General features: G+C 33.4%; 2 protein-coding genes across 2 annotated transcripts; one reads left to right on the top strand and one right to left on the bottom strand.

Annotated features, from left to right (window-relative positions):
- Positions 1 to 2,364: 2,364 nt before the first annotated feature.
- On the top strand, positions 2,365 to 4,051 carry LOC114368393 (anthocyanidin 3-O-glucosyltransferase 7-like). The gene is made up of 2 exons (XM_028325687.1): positions 2,365 to 2,521; positions 3,753 to 4,051. The coding sequence occupies exons 1-2, from the start codon at positions 2,365 to 2,367 to the stop codon at positions 4,049 to 4,051; spliced, it is 456 nt and encodes a 151-aa protein (XP_028181488.1).
- Positions 4,052 to 6,086: 2,035 nt separating this feature from the next.
- On the bottom strand, positions 6,087 to 12,673 carry LOC114368391 (protein COFACTOR ASSEMBLY OF COMPLEX C SUBUNIT B CCB2, chloroplastic-like). Its single transcript, XM_028325686.1, has 6 exons — positions 12,455 to 12,673; positions 11,118 to 11,229; positions 7,741 to 7,859; positions 7,585 to 7,656; positions 6,795 to 6,937; positions 6,087 to 6,189 (listed from the first exon to the last, which is right to left on the bottom strand). The coding sequence occupies exons 1-6, from the start codon at positions 12,671 to 12,673 to the stop codon at positions 6,087 to 6,089; spliced, it is 768 nt and encodes a 255-aa protein (XP_028181487.1).
- Positions 12,674 to 20,623: the final 7,950 nt, after the last annotated feature.

Raw genomic sequence — 20,623 nt, 5'->3', positions numbered from 1 at the left:
ACTCGATAAGCTAAATAGGATGAAGAATCTCAAGTATGAAAAAGAGTTGGCAGGTAGAGTGTTGCAGCCAGAGTTAGAAGCACTTAGAACTCAATATAATGACTTGAAAAGTTATCTTCTTGGGGATGAGGCTGAGAAAGAAAATGTGAGAAAGCAAGTTTTCCAGCTAAAGGGTGAACTAAAGAAAAAAGACGACGCGTTAATGAACATTGAGAAGAAAATGTGACAAACCATTTTCTTTATGAATTTTGTCATAAATAACTTTTTAACTTTATCAATATAATATTTAATAATTATTTGCAGAAAATGGTCCAAGTCTGGCGTACAAATTGGTCTGTTTTATGGCCAATATCATTACTAGCTGATACATAATAATTTGGAATCCTATACCTTTTAAATCAACTTCAAGAATAACATTCCTATGATCCTCAAGTACAGCATATACATGATCTACAAATGATGGACTCGCAGGAGCAAAAGAGATAACGTGCACATATATATCTAGTATTGGAAGTGTTTCCACTTGCCAAGAAGTTAAACAATTTTATTACTAGTGGCATGCAATTCTCAACCTCAACCACTCCTAAGCCTTTGCCCATCAAAATCACCAAGAATCCGCGGTTCCAATGTCGCAACAATAACCAAAATAATCCATACATAAAATATATTCATTCAAACTAGACCCATAACATTAGAGCAATAAAGTTACAATCCATCCTCACTCAAAAGAGGGATGGAGAAGAGGTCGAGATATCTCGAGGAAAAAAATAGACACTCCATTTTAGAGGCTTGTCGAGAAAAAAGATAAAGAGATGGAAGGGACACATTATAGAATAGTTGGGGAGTTTGAGTCAATGTAGACAGGCTGACAGGGTAACTTCCTTGAGAATTTTTTACAGCATGTCCTCTTTTATCTTTTGCTTCTTTAATTTCGGATGCAAGGTTATAGTACCACCTGCATCGGGATGCTTTGCAAATTGGCAAGAGAAACATTTATTGGAGAAACACGTGCAAACATTTTAGCAAAATAATTTGTTAAGAACTTGACTCAGAATAATTCAAATATCACTAAAATTCCATTAGGCATTAGACATACTAGTATACTACCATGTAGGAAAACTATAGTCATGCCAATGACGTACTTGTTACCATCAAGGTTACTATCCTTGTAAGACTATAACAAGTTTTATGAAGCCTTCTCTAACAACCTGAAACTTGGTCTTGATGAGGATTCTCAGAACAAGACAAAGCTAGCTGAATTGCTGAGGTATCACTCCATTAAGAGTGGTGATGACATGACTAGCCTGAAGGACTATGTTATCAGGATGAAGGAAGGACATAATGACATCTAGTGAACTAATGTTGCTCAAATATGTATTTTTCATGTACAAATCAACTAGATAAAGCTCTGAAAATGAAAGAAATGATGGAGGCTAAGGGATTAATTGTACCCTGGAGTTGTTACATTTAATTCAATTTTGTGCATGTTGTCCCAAGATGGCAGGATAAGGGATGCAAACAAAGTCTTGAATGAGATGACTGAAAGTAAAATTGAAGCTCAGAATATCACAGGCAACACACTAATTAATGCTTACTACAAGTTTGGAGAATTGAAATCAGCTTTGAAATTTAAGAACAAGTTGTTAGAAGCTGGTCTAAAACATGATCCATTTACATATGAAGCATTAATTCATGGGTTCTACAAGACGAATGAACTAGAAAGGGCAAATGAGTTAATGATCAACATGGTTGATGCTGGATTTACACCCAGTTATTGCACATTCTCATGGATTGGAGATGGCTACAATAAGAAAGACAATATGGATGCAGTTTTAGCACTTCCAGATGAGTAAATAAAGTAGAGGTCTTTGTCTTCATGTTTCACTACTATACATGGCATTAATAAACTAAATAGGGCAGTAAAAGATAGGCGAGACTCAGACTGGGATTTAATTCAGGTAGAGTTTAAGCAAAAAATTGATGCCTTCATATCTGAGATTGAAAGAACAGGCATATAATATGAATTTTTTGTTCAGATGATTGAAATCTACAATGAACAAGTGAGACATTTTCTAGTCAGTCATGGCTCTAACAAAAGATATCCTTTAAGCAATTTATATATGTTGGTCCTTTATTCAACAACAAAACTTAACTTGTTAATTTCACATGGAAATTAGCAATGACATTTATTTTGTAGACTTTTTAGTTCCTTAACAATATATACATTAGACATACAAAACACTTTTCAATTGAATGACAGCAATGTGGCTGATGCATTGTTAGTTCCGGTTACTTGTAGTCAAGATGTTCTAGACTTGATGAGAATTGTTCAGAAGAACCGTGTTGTAGGTGCTACAGGTCTAAATGAGAGAAGCACTCGTTGTCATAGGTAAAGTGTCAACTTACTTCTCGCTTTTCTATCGCAGTGTTTTGACTGTTCATGTTAGAGGAAGGGAGTTAGTTTCCAACTCCATTGTTAAAGGTTGTGTTGATGTTGTGGATTTGGCTGAATTGGACCAATGTAAGGCTGGGAATTACCAAAATATGGTAATTACTTCATTATGCTACCAGTGGCAACATGAAGCATCAAAGTGGTCAAAGACTCATGGATGATACAAACTTTGAGGTTTTTAAGAAAGGATATACCTACTTATAAGAATTATGAGTAAATATAGATTTCTAAATTGTGCCATACTCATGCATAATTCATATATATTTTTTCTAATTTCATTTGAAATTCTACTTCCATTCTAGAAGTTGCTTTTCTGGTAAGCAAAGAAGGTCAAGGTTTCCCTTAGCATTTATAGACAAGGACTCCATGCCAAAAATGTCTCTACTAACTAAAGAAAAGATAGTGAGATCAGGGAAAGGAAGATCACAATCCCCTCTAGTAAAAAGATTATATTTGATATATACAGTTGGCCATTTTCAAATAGACCTTTACAAAGTACAAATGCCCAGTGAGAAAGTGTATCAATCTATAACCTAATTTATGCATTAGGGATGAAAATCATGAAGTCATCATAAATGTCACTGGTTATAGTGTGATCAACTGAGTGAAGAGGTAAACTTAAGTTATGCTAACCATGTGTGCAACCACATGCATAAAATCTTATCAAAGGTTTCAAATGTGGACATTCTCTCACAATTGTTTACTGTGTAATTTCATTTTAGTTCTGATCCTTTTCTCTATATCATTATTGTTTTACTTTGCTGGAAAATGTAGGATGAACCAAAAGTAATACTTGAAGTACCTTCTCTAATGAATTAATAAATTTTATTTTAGTTTCCTAATATATTTTTTATTTTATGTTAAGTTTCTAATAAAATAAAAAATTATTTTTCATTTTTGTTATTTTGTTTTAATCCTTCTAATATTTGTAATTTTGTCCCTAAAATTTGACGATGATTTCTTATTAATCCATATTAAATATTTATCAAAGGAGCTCATACAAATGAACAAAACATTATAAAAATATATATTTAAAGAATTAAGACAAAATAACAACAACTAAAAACAATTTTTTTTATTAAGGACGCAAAAAAAAAATTAGTGACTCAATAAAATTTATTAATTTACCAGAGACTTAGTATAATTAACCTTATTATATATTTATTATTAATATTTCAATTATAAATTATATTATTTCTAAATATGCTAGTCTATTAACCCCTTTGGACTTTTCTAAAAGCCCATAGTTTAGCCTACTTTACTATAAATATTTTTGTTTCTAACTGTGGAGCTAACTCAGTGACTGAGAGTGTTTGTGGTGGGGTTCCTATGATCTGCAGGCCATTCTTTGGTGATCAAGGGGTGGCTGGAAGATTGATAGAAGATGTTTGGGAGATTGGGGTGGTAATGGAAGGAAAGGTGTTCACAAAAAATGGATTGCTTAAAAGCTGGAATCTGATTCTGGTGCAGGAAGAGGGAAAGAAGATTAGAGACAATGCTCTTAAGGTGAAGCAGACTGTGCAAGATGCAACTAGGCCTGAAGGACAAGCAGCACGGGATTTGAAGACTTTGATTGAAATAATTTCTACTACATCTTAATGTATGGCACAGTTAATTCGTTGTAATAATTTGAGTTGCAATATTAAATTAACCCAAATGAAAAAAAAGGAATAGGTACAATAGCGTTATAGATACCAGCATTAATAAATTATTAAGAGTGATTTAGTTTAGTTTTTTTCTTATTGAGATTACATGTACTTTTAAAGATAGAATCTTTGCTCAATTCGAATTTGTTAGAGTTTATATTTCGATAATTTCCATTAAATCCCACTTTTATGACCTGAGGTTGTTGCTACCCTATCAACTACTAAAACATTCCTATTAAGAAAGACTCATGCAACAAACTAAAGATAGACAATTAATGTCACTAGAACAATATGTTGAAGTTAAACCCCTGATAAGATGAATTTTTAATGATAAGACAATTTCAAGAAGCAAATTTCAAGTCTGTTGAACTTAAGTTACTAATGATTTGTTTTGAGAATGTGATTATAAGAACATGAATTTATTTTATACCATGGAACATCAAGCTGGAGGTCAATGAAACTAAAGTATGCAAGTGTCCAAAAGCTTAAAAGGTATGATGATTTCTCATTACAAGCAAGGCCTGTTAGAAGGACAATTGTTAGAAGCATACCAAACTGAGCATACCTTCAGAAGATCAAAATGCAATCAGACCAAAAATTGTGTATAATCATAAATATGATCGGGATGAATGTAAGAAAATAGGATGTATGAAGGCATATTTAATGTCAGACATCTGACTTAGAAAAATAGGATATTGTTAGTGTTACGTACATCATACTGCTATGTTGTTAAATAATGATCCATTCTTAAATAGGCAACAGAATTTGGTATGGAAAAACGCGTTAGTTACATGGTTGAATCATTTATGTTAGTAGCTAGTGTGACAGAATTGTGATTTCGTTATGCATTTGGCCATTTGGATCTGAGGAAAAAGTGTACAACAAAAATATGATTTTGATGTGCAACAAAAACTATAACATACTTTGCCAAAAAACACAAAATTAGGATTCTGTTGTGCAAAAATGTACAACAGAATCATGATTTTGTTATGTTTACAAACACACAAAAAAACCCTTCAACAACATGGGTACAGAGAGCAAAGAGAGGAGGAAAGGAATGAATGAAGAAAGTGAAAGAAGGATAAAAGGAATGAACAAACTGTCACCAACTGACCTCCAGTCCTCATCTTAATGCTTGCAAATCAACCTCGCCTTCACATTCCACAACAGTCTTCAATTTCCTAATTTCTTCCCTTAATTTAACCATGAAAACCTTGATTTCGAGTGTTCAATCCTATGCCATCCATTTCCCTGTATCAAATAGATTTCATGCTTCATTTTCTTTGTACTCCAGATACTCTTGCATTGACGTAGGTAATCAGATGGCTAGACCCTTCCTGTATCATAAATTTTTTATAACATTGGTTCAATTTTCTAACCAAGTGAAGCTTTCTCATAACCATGCATGATCATAACCATGGTGAAAACAAATTGATTGAGGTAGTCAAATCCTTCCAATAGTAAAGATTGTCAAAACGTATGAAATAACCTAAAAGGTATCAACCAAATAAATGTTCTTTTTCTGTTTTTTATTTATTTTATATAAGCAAAGTTTTATTACTCCAACCTTTATTTGATGATTTCACCAGGTCTTATGAAATCGAAAGATTGAGACAAGCTACAAGATCTATACACCAATCAGAAAAACAACAATGAGAACTACCCTTTTTGGACTTATACCAAGCCCAAGATCTGACTTTTATTAAGTCCAAAACACCATTAAAGTAAAAAGGAATACCCTGCAACACAATCTTGTTTCACATAATCCAAAGAAACCAAACCACGGTGAATGTTCTTTCTTTGTTTAATTTTTTGTCGTCATCATTGAATTATATTTATGATTGTCTCTTGTAATCTTTGATAAACACAAGGCTATGCTTATTAATTGCAAAATATCAGCAATAAAAGAAACACATTAGGCGGGTAGACTGAATGCCTATATGCTAAATAGATTTACAGCTCAATGAAGAATTTACAGGCCACCATTTTCAACTTTTTTTCTTAAACCAACCAGGAAGAATTGCTTTTGATGTATCATCCAGTATGTTCCAGTATCCCCTTGCACATATTTCTCCTTGAATAAAAATTAGTTGAACAAATTGAAATCGTGCAAGAATAAGGTAGAAGAAAAAAATGCTTAACAACAGAAAGAAAGAGAAAAAGACTGAGAAAATGAATTGTAACTCTGAATTGAACTTATGAATGAACATAGAGTTTGCTATCTATATATTTACATTCTAATAAATCTAACCGGTACTAATTACCTCTGTCAGCACAGCAGGCTGAGTAATCCATATACTCTAGTAGAAATGATGTGCAATTTACACATTGGTTACTTGACAGTTTTACCTTTTGAACTAGTAATTTCAAACTTTCACCTTAAAAACATATAATTCAAGTCAACACAACAAATACTATTGTATGATCACAACCTTCCATATCATTGTCCCTTTTGGCTTTTTCCTTTTCTTCATTTTGGGGCAAACCTACCATATGTTTTTGGTTTTTTATTCCCAATAAAAGTTTAGGGGGAGGGAAGATTGCGGCGTTTCAATGTTAGGGTATCTCACAAGCCTCAATTAGAGCTTATAGTGGTACTTGCAGGTAACCTACAAATGAAGAACCCCAACAACAATCAACCTACCATGAGTTTCTTTAAATTAATCATGATAAATTGATAATCCATGAGATTTACCATAGCTATGACATTTGTATTACGCAACAGAACATATGATGCCCAAGCCAGGTCCTCCTTCAGACAATCCACTATATCTGTTGACATGAAAAATATTTGTTCCGTATCATCCGGTATAGTCTTTTCATCCATTGGTTGAGCACCCTAACAATTTCCTAGACTTGAATGAGAATCAATATCTTACATGAAAAAATTCATATTTGAGCTCAACATATATATTTATATTTATTTACATACAAAAGCAAGATTTTAAAAAACTGCCCACAACTAAATAGCGGCAACAAAATCAAGGTTTTTCACACCTCTGCAACCACAATTGCAGCTACATACATTGGCCGCATTGGTCTGCAATATTTTCAGCAATATCAAGGATTATGACAAAACTGCAAACCCAACCACAATTTAAAACCTTGAAAAAAAAGTAGAGTTACTTAATTGTTATACATATTAAAAAAGGAAAAAAGAAAAGGAGTAGTCTTCTTGAAACTGTAAGGCTGTTGAATTTATGGAGCTCAATATAGGAGAAAACTTGAACACAGTTTCTTAGAAGTTGCTTGGATTGATCTCTAATCAGAATCGAAGTTTAACTTTCGTAATCTTCATAATCCTTAAATGCAAACTTTTATTACAGATTTCAATTCCAACTAGAGAACAACACAAATAACACTTAATAGAATTGTATCTAAGTTTTTTTCCCTTCATATATATCTCCAAGTCTAACTGAAATTATTCATTTTATTCAGGGTAGAAACATTGAATTAAATTCTACATGGACAAAGTAAGATAGTTACCTTGAGAAATTTACCAAGGTAAGGCAGCACAATCGAGAACGAAGCCAAAGACAGACCCAAAACCTCTGTACTCTACACAACAATTGAAACAAACTCAACCAAACAAAAAATGAAAAATACTTATAAAACAAAAATGCAGTTAAGTTTCAAATTTACAAGTTGAGCCGGTGTAACAGTGGCTGAATCAGACCCAAGAAAGTGATTCAAGAGCAGAAGTGAACCAAAGCCATAACCAATCCATCTGGGCAAGTAAGATTCATCCAACCCAAGTATCCCTGTGGCAAAACCAAACCACCAATTAACACAAATTCACACAAAAGATAATATTTATATGGATAAGTAAAATTAGTTATTATGGTTGGATAACTAAAATTGATTCCTCTTAAGTTCCATATCAAATCATGACTATATGATTATATTATTTATGTTTTTATATATTAATGATTATAAAATTGATTTTCTTTTAACCATTTACATACAGTTGGTTAATTAAGTTTAGTTATTCTCTTAGGAGAAAGAGAAGGCGGGGGGGGGGGGGGGAGGGATTTTCTGAAGCTAGTTTTGGGGCATAGTATTGGAGAAGGAATGCATGGTTTGAAACAGATTATGGTTATGGTGTTCATGTTTCTTTTCTGGCTAACGCTTGACAAAGCAGAGTTTGTGTATGATAAAGTGTACGACAAACTCGAATGGGTTGGTTGTGTAGAGACGGATTTAGGGTGGGAAAGCTCATCAAATCTCCCATCGTGAGAAATAACTATGGTGCGTTAGATATGTGAATACACAAAATTACCATGGGGATTCATACATTGGAATATCTAATAAGAAAAAGGAAGAAAGAAAGAAATTTGTCTACACCGTTTGGTGAACACAAGCTCTACAATTTTGTTGCTCTCCGACTATTGATAGTGTTGAGAAAAATTTAAGTTTCGTATCGGCTAGAAATAAGGCCACAATAGAATATATAAGTGAAAGACAATCCTCATCCTATGAATTAGTTTTTAGGGTTGAGTTAGACCAAAACCCATATTCTAAGATGATATCAGACTTTATCCTAAATCCATTAAATGAATCACCCACCATGTCATCCAAGCAACAAACCCAAAAGTGTTGGGTATAAGGAGATGCATTGGAAAAAAAATCCAAGTATCACATTGGTTAAAGATAAGGTCAAGATATAGTATATAAGTAAGGAACAAATCCTCACCCTATGAATTAACTTTTGAAATTGAGTTAGAAACAAACCCACGTTCTAAGAGATTGTGTGAGTGTGAAAGCAACCTTAAAAGCATAAGCAACTTTGATAGTGGAGGAGGACGGCAAGGACAAGCAATTCTTAGGTGGCAATGGTGGTTGGAGAAAGGGTCGACGAGTTAAGACTTGGAAGGGAAGGGTTAGGAATGATGAAGGAGAAGACTGAAGTGTATTTTTCATCTTTTTAAAAGAAAAATATTCATGTGCATTTATTTCTCCATTGTAGTTTTTGTTGTTTAAGCTTGTAAAAGTTGATATGATATCTAACACACCATATATGTTTATATGTTTCCTACGGTGAAAAATTTAATGAGCTTTTCCAACATAGAATTGGAAAATCAGTCAAAATTAAGAAACCTAAAGAAATTGGTTCACGACGACTCAGTAAAAATGCTTTGGTATAACATCATTTTGATTTTTAAAACTTAAAAATCAACCAAAGGATTTTTTATTATTATATTTTAAATTGTAATTTTGTTATTGCTAATTAACAATAACAAGCTCACATTTAGACATAAATATTATGATATATTTGATTGGAACTATTATATGTATTTTGAATGTTAAGACTTAACCTATAAAAATATTCTTTTAATGTTATAAAGTTATAATATTATAGTTTTAATATTATTTATTTATTATATTTAATTATCATTGTTATTTATTAATGCAAGCTCAACTATTTCTCACATACATTATCATCATTAATAAAAAATACACTAAAAACCTACGACTAAAGTATCAGTTCCTTCATTGCTAGTGTTGAGGACAATTGGAAAACATAATTCCTCATATTATTTGTAGGCTTAAATATGTTTTTGGTCCTTGATATATACCCAATTTTGCATCTGGTCCCTAATAAATTTTTGTTTCGTGATGGGTCCTTAATATTTTAAAAGTTTTCTCAGAGGTCCCTGCTGTTAATCGAGATCCATTAATTGCTTATGTGACTATTAACCGAACACATTGGCATGCGACGTGTGGTGCCACGTTGGAATAAATTTACATGTAAGATGACGACGTGTTTGCTGATATGACATTATATTTTAATTAAATTATAATTATATTAAAACAAAAAAAGAATAATAGGGTTCTCACTAGAGTCAAAACATTGTGATTTCATACAACTAACATCTCGAAGAAGCATCCTGACAAGATATTTTGGCAATGTGCTGAGTGAAATGTAAGAAGATTTTACTTTTGACCTATTTGGTTTCTGTTGTGTTTTTTTGTCTATTTTTGTTGCTTTTTGATGTGTGTTTCAGCTTCTTCTTCGTCATGTGTTTTGTTTTTGTTGTATAATGTGCAGAAAGATAGAGGGTCTAAATTTTGGGTCTATGAGGATGATTTGGTGAAACATTTAAACCAAGGTTCTACAAGATTCTTTAGAGGTTAATCCTTATCTATCACAAGTGGAGGAGCTGAAGTAGAAGCTTATAGCAGCTAAAGAGAGACTTGCATCTCACAAGGATAGAATTTGTATGTATGATTAACAAATATTGTATCAGCTTCATAGGGAGTTGCATAACGTTGTACGAGGTCCTTATTGTTAAAATTGGAAGATTTTGTATGAGGTCTCTATCAAATTGCAAAATTTGAGTCTAATAACGATGGCATTAACAAAAATTGTGATAACATAACAAAATGGTAGGACATTAACATACTTGTCATAACAATGACATTAACTAGAGTTTGGTCAGGTAATAGTTTCCATAGTAAAGATTATTGCACATGATGTCTAACATGCAACAAAGCCTACAATATTAAACCAAAGTGCAAGTTTGACTATTGAAAAAGCCATGGGTACAAACAAAAAGGCCAGCTAAAATGACATCATTACATGGATAAATTTAAGTTCAAGTCAATCTGGAAAAACAAACAACAACAAAATAATTCTTCTTCAATGTTGGTTTCAAAATATGATCTTCACTTCCAAACCATCACTACTTAGGTGTTCCTTGTTGCTCGACAGAAAGACTACTAACTTTAGATGTTGTTTTGACTTTGCTTCTTATAACTATTGTTGATGGCCTAACAATTTCGGCCTTGTCCCCAACCCTTGTATCTCTGTTTTGTTGAGAAACCTGAAAGTCAACAATTTATCAGTATTGTATAATGTTACATCAAGGAGAAGGGTTCAATAAAATTAGAAAAAACTTTCTCAAGACCTTCAACAACACTAGATGTTGGTTGCTTTGAAAAAGCCAACTTGTGACACAATTCAGTCAATCTTGTTTATTGCAATGTTTTCCTTTAAATGACATCATTTATAGACTAGCCTTTTGTTAGCTCTGACAACTTTCTTAGACTATCAATTCTAGTAGGGGCTACTATTGCAGTAGGTGTTGACCTTTCAGACCTCTTGAATCTTTTGCTAGGTGTTCCACTTCGCTGCAAATATAAAGTATAATACATTAATAATGTTACTTTTGACCAACAACATTGATGTTCAACATCACTTGTAATCTCACCAAGTTGGTGGACTTTGCAATCTCTGAAGAAAAGCCTATAAATTATTGTGATTGTGATTGACAAGCTAGTTGTTCACTTTTGACAGACTTTAAAGAAGATTGTTGATGCAATCCCAACCATGAATGCTTGGTTCAGATCATTCTAGAAGCAAATTCAAGAATACCATTATTGACCTTCAAAGAACACAAGATAGAAAAATAAAAAAGATGGAGAAGATGAACAGAAGGATGCCACGATCCACAGAGAATTAACAATTCGAATGAGGATTCACCACAAAGGAGTAGCTTCCTTGATAAGAATCAATCTGGTCTTCAATAAAAAATCAAGGAAAAGACTAAGCTCTCTAAGCACAAACTTAGTTTCAATTATACAAAAAGTTCCTACAATTAAGAGCTTCTGTGTATTTATAGATCTAAGCTTAAGAAGATAACTAAGCCTCTAATAAGGCCTATTTACATCAAGCTCAAGCCCATTACACAAATAAACAAGAATTAAAAAATTTCGTAAATTCACGCTGAAGGTTTACGCTAGGCCAGACACTTCGCGTTAAGCCCAACTTCTCCTCGGGTTGGAATTACGCTAAGCTAAACATCTCGTGCTAATAAGCCTAATTCCTCATCGGGTTGGAATTGCGTTAAGCTAAGCATTCGCGCTAAGCCTAATTGCTGGAATTGCACTTAGTAAGCCAGTGCGGCTTAACGGGCTATTCAACAATCTTCAACGTGGTCCAATTCATCTCCTTGTGATTTTCTCCTTCCTTGCCTTTGATGAGTAGTCCATCCTTGATCCTTTTGGCCATCTCTTCTTGTAGAAACTTGGCTTTGGACCTTGTCATTGAACCCTTCAACTCATGAAGTGCTTTTAGGTCCTTATGTTCTTTGGATAGCCTTCTATCTTCCTCTCCTTCTTGAAAAGAATCTGTCCTCGGATTGTGTTCTTGGGATAGCCCTATATCAATTGTAGTTGAAGGGGATGTTTTGCTTTTTTACACAGTCTTTGAACCAGGGTGCATTTGAGGTGTTTGTTTCCTTTTATGTAACCACCTTTTGGTGTCATTCCCTAAACCAATAATAAGTGTCATTTTAAGTAATTAACATATGGCTTTAAAAGATGTAACTAATGTAAACAAAGGTTAGAGACTTACCAAGTTACTTTCCTCAAGAAGCAACAACCCTGGTTGTCTTTCTAAAATAAGTTTGTAGTTGTTCCCTACACATATATGCATGCGCTCTTCACCATAAGCTTCTAGATAACAATACTGTTTGATAGCATCCTCATCCACTATTACTTTAGCAATCATCTTGGCTTTCCAAGCAACAACCAAACTTATACTAATACCATACTTGAACCTCACAACATTCATTATTTGTGTCAATTTTACATCATTGCTGGACTTTAACTTCTCTGCAGCAATTTTCGATGGTCATTTTGAGTTAGCATTCTTGTTGCTAAAAACCCTTCCACAATGATGTTTTGGTCTGCAAGTCTTAATCATATATGTGGAATTCCTCCCAACCTTGTTGTAAAAAATCTCATACCCACATTTTTCTTTGCACTTGGCCCTAGCCTTGACTTTGTCATTTGGTTGAAACACAACCTTTCTCCCATTCATTATAGAATGATCAACAATTGCTTCTTTGAACTCCCGTTGGCTACAAACATCCAGACCAATCTTGAACTGGAAATCTCTAGTTAATTCTTCTTTCCTGTATTTGACAAACTTATGTTTGTCTTCTTCATCATATTCATATCTAGCACTGTAAAGCTCTTTAGTTTCATATACCTCACTCAATTCACCATTTCCTTCTTCAACATTTAGATGACCACCTCTAGATCCAACATGAGAAGCTTTTCTGCATTTTTTCTTTGAAATGAGGTTAACTAAAGGTTCATCCTCATTATCAAAACCATCATTACCCTCAATTGCTCTCTCCTCTTCACTATCTTTAAAAACAATACCTTCATTATCATTCTCAGACCCACTTTCAGAACCACCTTCATCAGACTCAATATCAATAGAATCAGACTAATTGATGGCAGCTTCAACCCCAACAACTTTATTACTAACACCTTCGTCCTCATCATCAAGTGCTACAACATCACCCTCAGTAGCAACAACCCCTCTATCATTGTTTTTCTTAAAATAAAATTTCACTTCATTGTTGTTACTCAATGCAAAATTTGTCAACTCAAGAGCATCACTATCAAAGGCCAACTCTTTTAGACCAACATCATTAACCCTTGTCCACCATAGCTTAAAGTCACTCGTGCACTTGATGTCGTCCTTCAGAATGCCAACCAATTTGAAGAAGGACCACTTGTCCTCATCTATGTCAAGCAACAATGTTTTGTCTTCATCATCATACTTCAAAACGGGGTTACGAACGAAAATATCCCTGTGATTAACCTTCACAGAAAAGGCATCTTTGCCCAACAATAAAAAAAAAAAAATTAACCCCCCAAAAAATATTATTCTAATCAATAACACAACCACCATGTGCACCTCACCACATACTAACAAAACAAACCGACAAAAAGATAGAATAAACATTAAAAATACAATAAACAAGACTTAATGATGTATCTTTCTGGACCACCTTCTTTGTAGACAAAGGATCAAGCTGAATGTTTTGATGATGCCAAAGGATCACATGTTTCTCAAAGCTTTATTCAAGACAAAGAAATTAAAGATATTCAAGATGGATGATCAAGACAGTCTCTAGAGTCTTAGGAAGGGTATATTAAATAGGAAGGGAATTCCTAATTGAAGTAGCAAAAGGTTTGACCAAGAAATTTAAGTTAAAAAGTCTTTTTCAAGAGATTTACTCTCTGGTAATTGATTACCAGAGGATGTAATCGATTACCAGTGGCTAAAAATGATTTACAACAGCTATTAAAATTTGAATTCAAAATTTGCATTGTGTAATCGATTACACATATATGGTAATCGATTACCAGCAGTTATTGAACGTTTTAATTCAAATTTTAAAGCTTGTAATCGATTACACACATATTGTAATCGATTACCAGAGGAGATTTTCAGAAAATATTCTCAACAGTCACATCTTTTCATTTGGTTCTTGAATGGCCATCAAAGGCCTATATATATGTGACTTGAGACACGAATTTGCTAAGAGTTTTTTAGAACAACAAGTGTTTATTCTCTCAAAAAGCAAAATCATTTTATCCTCTTAAGAATTCCTTGGCCAATTCAATTGCAATTCATTAAGGAATCATTTGAGTGCTCAGATTGTAAAATCTATCTCTTTCAAGAGAGATTCATTCCTCTTCTCTTTCTAATTCACTAAGGAATTAAGAGACCGAGGGCCTCTTGTTGTAAAAGAATTCTAAACACAAAGGAATGATTGTCCTTATGTGTTTAGAACTTGTAAAAGGAATTTACAAGATAGTGGAACTCTCAAGCGGGTTGCTTGGGGACTGGACGTAGGCACAAGGGTGTGGCCGAACCAGTATAAATCTGAGTTTGCACTTTCTCTTCCCTTAAACTCCTTTATTTATTATTGTTTTATATTCATATTCAAATTGTTCTATTTGAATCAATATTTAAGAAGTTCATTATTAAGGGAATTTATAACTTGATAGAATTTTAATTGGAGAAATAGTTTGTAATATTTTAATTCAACCCCCCCCCTTCTTAAGATATTTGAGGCCACTTGTCTAACAAATGATATCAGAGCTTCATTCTTGTATAAAGTTTAGAAGCTTCAAGAAAAATGGCCTCAGCAAATTCCTTATTTCCAAAAGGAAATTCTATCAATAGACTTCCAATCTTTAATGGAGAGGGTTACCACTACTGGAAAACCCGAATGCAAATTTTTATTGAGGCAATAGACTTAAGTATTTGGGAAGCCATAGAAATAGGGCCATATATACCCACCACAGTAGAAAGGATTACAACAGATGGTAGCACATCAAGTGAAGCATAACAATAGAAAAACCTAGAGATAGATGGTCTGAAGAGGATAGAAGACGAGTTCAATACAATCTAAAAGCCAAAAACATAATAACATCTGCCCTGGGAATGGATGAATATTTCAGGGTTTCAAATTGTAAGAGTGCTAAGGAAATGTGGGACACTCTACAATTAACACATGAAGGAACTACAGATGTTAAAAGATCTAGGATAAACACACTAACCCATGAGTATGAACTGTTTAGATTGAATGCAAATGAAAGCATTCAAGACATGCAAAAGAGATTTACACATATAGTAAATCATCTGGCAGCCTTAGGTAAAGAATTTCAAAATGAGGATCTCATAAACAAAGTGTTAAGATGTTTAAGTAGAGAATGACAACCTAAAGTAACGGCCATTACTAAATCAAGAGATTTATCTAACATGTCTCTTGCCACTCTATTTGGAAAGTTACAGGAACACGAGATGAAATTATTGAGATTACGCCAACATGAAGAAAATGACAAGAAAAAGAAAGGAATTGCTCTTAAAGCATCATCTTCAATCCAAGAAGAAAGTGATAAGGAAAATGATCTAGATGATGATGATGATCTAAGCCTTTTTGTAAAAAGATTCAACAAGTTTCTTAAAGTAAGAGGAAATCAAAGGCGACCCAATTTTAAATCTAAGAGAAGGACAAAAACTTCATCCTCTACTCTAAAATGCTTTGAGTGCAATCAACCTGGACATCTGAGGGTTGATTGTCCCATCTTCAAGAAAAAGATGGAGAAGTCTGAAAAGAAAAATCTTAGTGAAAAGAAATTGAAGAAAGCATACATCACATGGGATGAAAACGATATGGAATCTTCTGAAGATTCAGAAAATGAAGAGATAAATCTCTGCCTTATGGCTAAAAGTTATGAAAGTGATGAAGAGGTAACATCTTCAAATAACTTATCTATTTCTTTTGATGAATTGCAAGATGCATTTGCTGATTTGCATAAAGAGTCAATTAAACTTGCAAAGTTAGTTTCATCTTCTAAGAAAACAATTTCAAATTTAGAAAATGAAATTTCAAAATTAAACAAAGAATTAGATCATCTTAGAAATGAAGTCTCAATTTCTAAAACAAATGAAAAAGTTCATATCTCTACTATTTCTGACAAGAAAATATCAGATTCTTGTAGTTGTTGTGAAAAATATGAAAAAGAAATTAAAGAGTTGAAAAACTCACTTGCAAAATTTTCTTATAGTAAAAATAATTTAGATGTCATGTTAGGAAAACAAAGATATGTTTCCAATAAGGCTGGACTAGGGTATAAATCTGAAAAACAACAAAAGTTTCATAAAAACTTCTCTACTTCCACACAAAAATATAATTCTAGTTCTATCACTTGTTTTTACTGTGGAAGAAAAGGACATGGCATATCTACTTGCTACTTTAAGAAAAATTACAGCAACATTAAAATGATATGGGTCCCAAAAGGATCCTCAGTTTATACTAACACACAAGGACCCAATAAAGTTTGGGTACCTAAGTCAAAAACTTGATTATGTAGGTGTCTTTGAGGAAGAAGTGGTACATAGATAGTGGATGCTCAAAACATATGACTGGAGATGCATCAAAGTTTACACATATCTCTCCAAAGAAAAGCGGGCATGTAACATATGGTGACAACAACAAAGGTAGAATCCTTGGAGTTGGTAAAATAGGTACAAATTCTTCAAACTCCATTGAAAATGTTCTACTTGTTGAAGATCTTAAGCATAACCTGCTTAGTGTTAGTCAATTATGTGACAAAGGCTATCTAGTATCATTTGATTCTCAAAAATGTCTTATAGAACATAAGCATGACATTAATATAAAGCATGTAGGACATAGAGTCAACAGTGTTTACATGATAGACTTAAGCCTAAAACTAGAAAACAATCATTGTTTTCTTAGCAAAGATGATGATCCATGGTTATGGCATAAAAGAATTGCTCACATAAACATGGATCACTTAAATAAATTAATTTCAAAAGATTTAGTAGTTGGTTTGCCTAAATTGAAGTTTGAAAAAGATAAGCTATGTGATGCATGTCAAAAGGGAAAACAAACTAGAGTCTCATTCAAACCTAAAAATATTGTTTCAACTACTCAACCCTTACAATTATTGGACATGGATTTATTTGGTCCATCTAGAACCATGAGTTTTGGAGGAAATTACTATGCCCTTGTTATAGTTGATGATTTCTCTAGATATACTTGGACATTATTTATTACTCATAAAAGTGATGCATTCCAAGCATTTAGAAAACTTGCTAAAGTTATACAAAACAAGAAAAATCTTAAGATTGCATCCATTAGAAGTGATCATCAGGGTGAGTTTGAAAACAAAGATTTTGAATCATTTTGTGAAGAACATTGTATTGAACACAATTTTTCTGCACCTAGAACCCCTCAACAAAATGGAGTTGTTGAGAGGAAAAATAGGTCATTGGAAGAAATTGCTAGAACTTTATTAAATGATACTTTTCTTCCAAAATATTTTTGGGCTGAAGCGGTTAATACTGCATGTTACATCATGAATAGGGCCTTAATAAGACCCATTTTAAAGAAAACCCCATATGAGTTATATAATGGTAGAAAACCCAACATTTCACATCTACATGTTTTTGGTTGCAAATGCTTTATGCTTAATAATGGTAAAGATAATCTAGGAAAATTTGATGCAAAATCTGATGAAGGCATCTTTCTTGGATATTCATTACAAAGCAAAGCATATAGGATATATAATAAAAGAACTATGAATATTGAGGAATCCATTCATGTTACCTTTGATGAATCTAATGCTATCTTGTCAAGAAAGAATATGCTAGATGATATTGCAGATTCTTTAGAACAAATGCACATTCATGGACAAGATTCTAAAGGAAATGGTAAAGGAAACAATGAAGATCCTCCAGAAGAAGTCAAATCCAATTATGAACTTCCAAAAGAATGGAAAGCTTCAAAAGATCATCCCCTTGACAACATTATTGGTGATATCTCAAAAGGGGTAACAACTACACACTCTCTTAAAGATTTATGCAATAATATGGCTTTTGTATCTATGATTGAACCTAAAAATATAAAAGAAGCCATAGTAGATGATAACTGGATCATTGCCATGCAAGAAGAACTGAATCAGTTTGAAAGAAACAATGTGTGGAAACTAGTAGAAAAACCTGAAAATTATCCTGTCATAGGAACAAAATGGGTTTCTAGAAATAAATTAGATGAACATGGCATAATTATTAGAAATAAGGCTAGGTTAGTAGCAAAAGGGTATAATCAAGAAGAGGGAATAGACTATGAAGAAACATATGCTCCAGTTGCAAGATTAGAAGCCATTAGAATGCTCTTAGCATATGCATCCATAATGGATTTTAAGCTCTATCAAATGGATGTCAAAAGTGCTTTTCTAAATGGCTTAATTCAAGAAGAAGTATATATTGAACAACCCCCAGGTTTTGAAATCCCGGATAAACCAAATCATGTTTATAAATTGCAAAAGGCTCTTTATGGTTTGAAACAAGCCCCTAGGGCGTGGTATGAACGTTTAAGCAATTTTCTCCTAGAAAAAGAATTTTCTAGAGGAAAAGTGGATACCACATTGTTCATAAAGAGAAAGCATAATGATATTTTGTTGGTTCAAATATATGTTGATGACATAATTTTTGGATCCACTAATGATTCATTGTGCAAGGAGTTTTCCCTTGATATGCAAAGTGAATTTGAAATGTCAATGATGGGAGAATTAAATTACTTCCTGGGATTACAAATCAAGCAAACTCAAGGAGGTATATTCATCAACCAAGCCAAGTACTGCAAGGAATTGATCAAAAGATTTGGGATGGAAAGTGCAAAACACATGGCTACACCGATGAGCACTAGCTGTTACTTAGATAAAGATGAATCTGGTCAGTCTATAGACATGAAACAGTATCGAGGTATGATCGGATCTCTTCTCTATTTATCTGCTAGTAGACCTGATATTATGTTTAGTGTATGCATGTGTGCTAGGTTTCAATCCAACCCCAAACAATCACATTTTAGTGCAGTAAAGAGAACCATGAGATATCTATTAGGTACAATCAATTTAGGATTATGGTATCCTAAGAACTCAACATGTAACTTAATAGGATATTCTGATTCTGACTTTGCCGGATCTAAAAATGATAGAAAAAGCACAAGTGGAACTTGTCAATTCATTGGATCTACTCCTGTCTCATGGCATAGTAAGAAACAAAACAGTGTTGCTTTATCCACTGTTGAAGCGGAATATATCTCTGCCGGCAGTTGTTGTGCACAGATTTTATGGATGAAGCAATAATTATCTGACTATGGTATCCTTCTTGATCGCATACCTATTAGGTGTGATAATACTAGTGCCATAAATCTATCCAAAAACCTTGTACAACATTCTAGAACGAAACATATAGAAATTAGGCACCATTTTCTAAGAGACCATGTTCTAAAGGGAGATTGTTTGCTAGAGTTTGTTGATACAAAGAATCAGCTTGTTGATATCTTTACAAAACCTCTCCCAAAGGATATATTCTTTTCAATAAGAAGAGAATTAGGCCTTTTAGACCTTAGTGATTTGGATAGGTAAAGTTTATGATTGATTGATTGTGTTTTGATTAAGTATGACGCTTGTTTCTGTTTAATTTATTTTACTTTTCTTGTTGGTATAATTAACTCTTAAGATAGTATAAGTTTTTAGACTTAGAAATAAGTTTTATTTTAGGAAAAGGCTATTGTTTTGTTCTGGTAATCGATTACATGAATATTGTAATCGATTACACTAGAACAGATGGCCTGTAATCGATTACAGTCTTCATGTAATCGATTACCAGTAGGCTACCTCCACCTATAATCGATTACCAGTACTTGTAATCGATTACAATGCATGCTGGTCTATAAATACCACGTTTTTCAGAAACCCCTACGCAGCCTCTTCCTCCTTGCAACGTCCCTCCATTCCCAAACCTTCAAACCTTCCTACCTTACTCATTTCTTCATCAAATCGACTCCCGTAACTTGCAATCTTCTTCTTTTTCATTTTTCGTTTGATTTCACCGATTGCAATTTGCAAAAACTCCATCATATGGCAGAATCATCAAAGAAACGTAAGGGTTCATCCACCTCCGCTTCGGCTTCAAGAGCTCATCGTTTTGGAGCCACCAGCGCATCCACAACACCAATTCCACCCTCCTTATCCTCTTCCACACTGTTTTCTTCCGAAGAACAGCAGATACGGTACTCAAACCTTTTCTCATCTCGTTCCATTATCGACCCTAAATTCATAGATATAGATTTCTTTTCTGCTGAAAGTTTTGATTGCATTTAAGCATTTCAGAACTTAGGTC

The sequence above is a fragment of the Glycine soja genome, chromosome 9 (genome assembly GCF_004193775.1).
Source record: "Glycine soja cultivar W05 chromosome 9, ASM419377v2, whole genome shotgun sequence".
Lineage (NCBI taxonomy): Eukaryota > Viridiplantae > Streptophyta > Magnoliopsida > Fabales > Fabaceae > Glycine > Glycine soja.
The sequence above is the reverse complement of the archived record's forward strand: the minus strand, read 5'-3'. Positions and strand labels throughout refer to the sequence as shown.

Bases quoted from the DNA above. Each gene is read 5' to 3' on its own strand.
- LOC114368393 (XM_028325687.1), top strand. From the start codon at position 2,365: ATGAGAGAAGCACTCGTTGTCATAGGTAAAGTGTCAACTTACTTCTCG. The intron at 2,522-3,752 runs GTAAGGCTGGGA...GAGCTAACTCAG, and splicing joins TTTGGCTGAATTGGACCAAT to TGACTGAGAGTGTTTGTGGT.
- LOC114368391 (XM_028325686.1), bottom strand. From the start codon at position 12,673: ATGAATGTTGTGAGGTTCAAGTATGGTATTAGTATAAGTTTGGTTGTT. The intron at 6,938-7,584 runs GTAACTATCTTA...GGAAATTGTTAG, and splicing joins ACCTTGGTAAATTTCTCAAG to GGTGCTCAACCAATGGATGA. The intron at 6,190-6,794 runs GGTAAATCTCAT...TCAATTTGTTCA, and splicing joins AATACAAATGTCATAGCTAT to ACTAATTTTTATTCAAGGAG.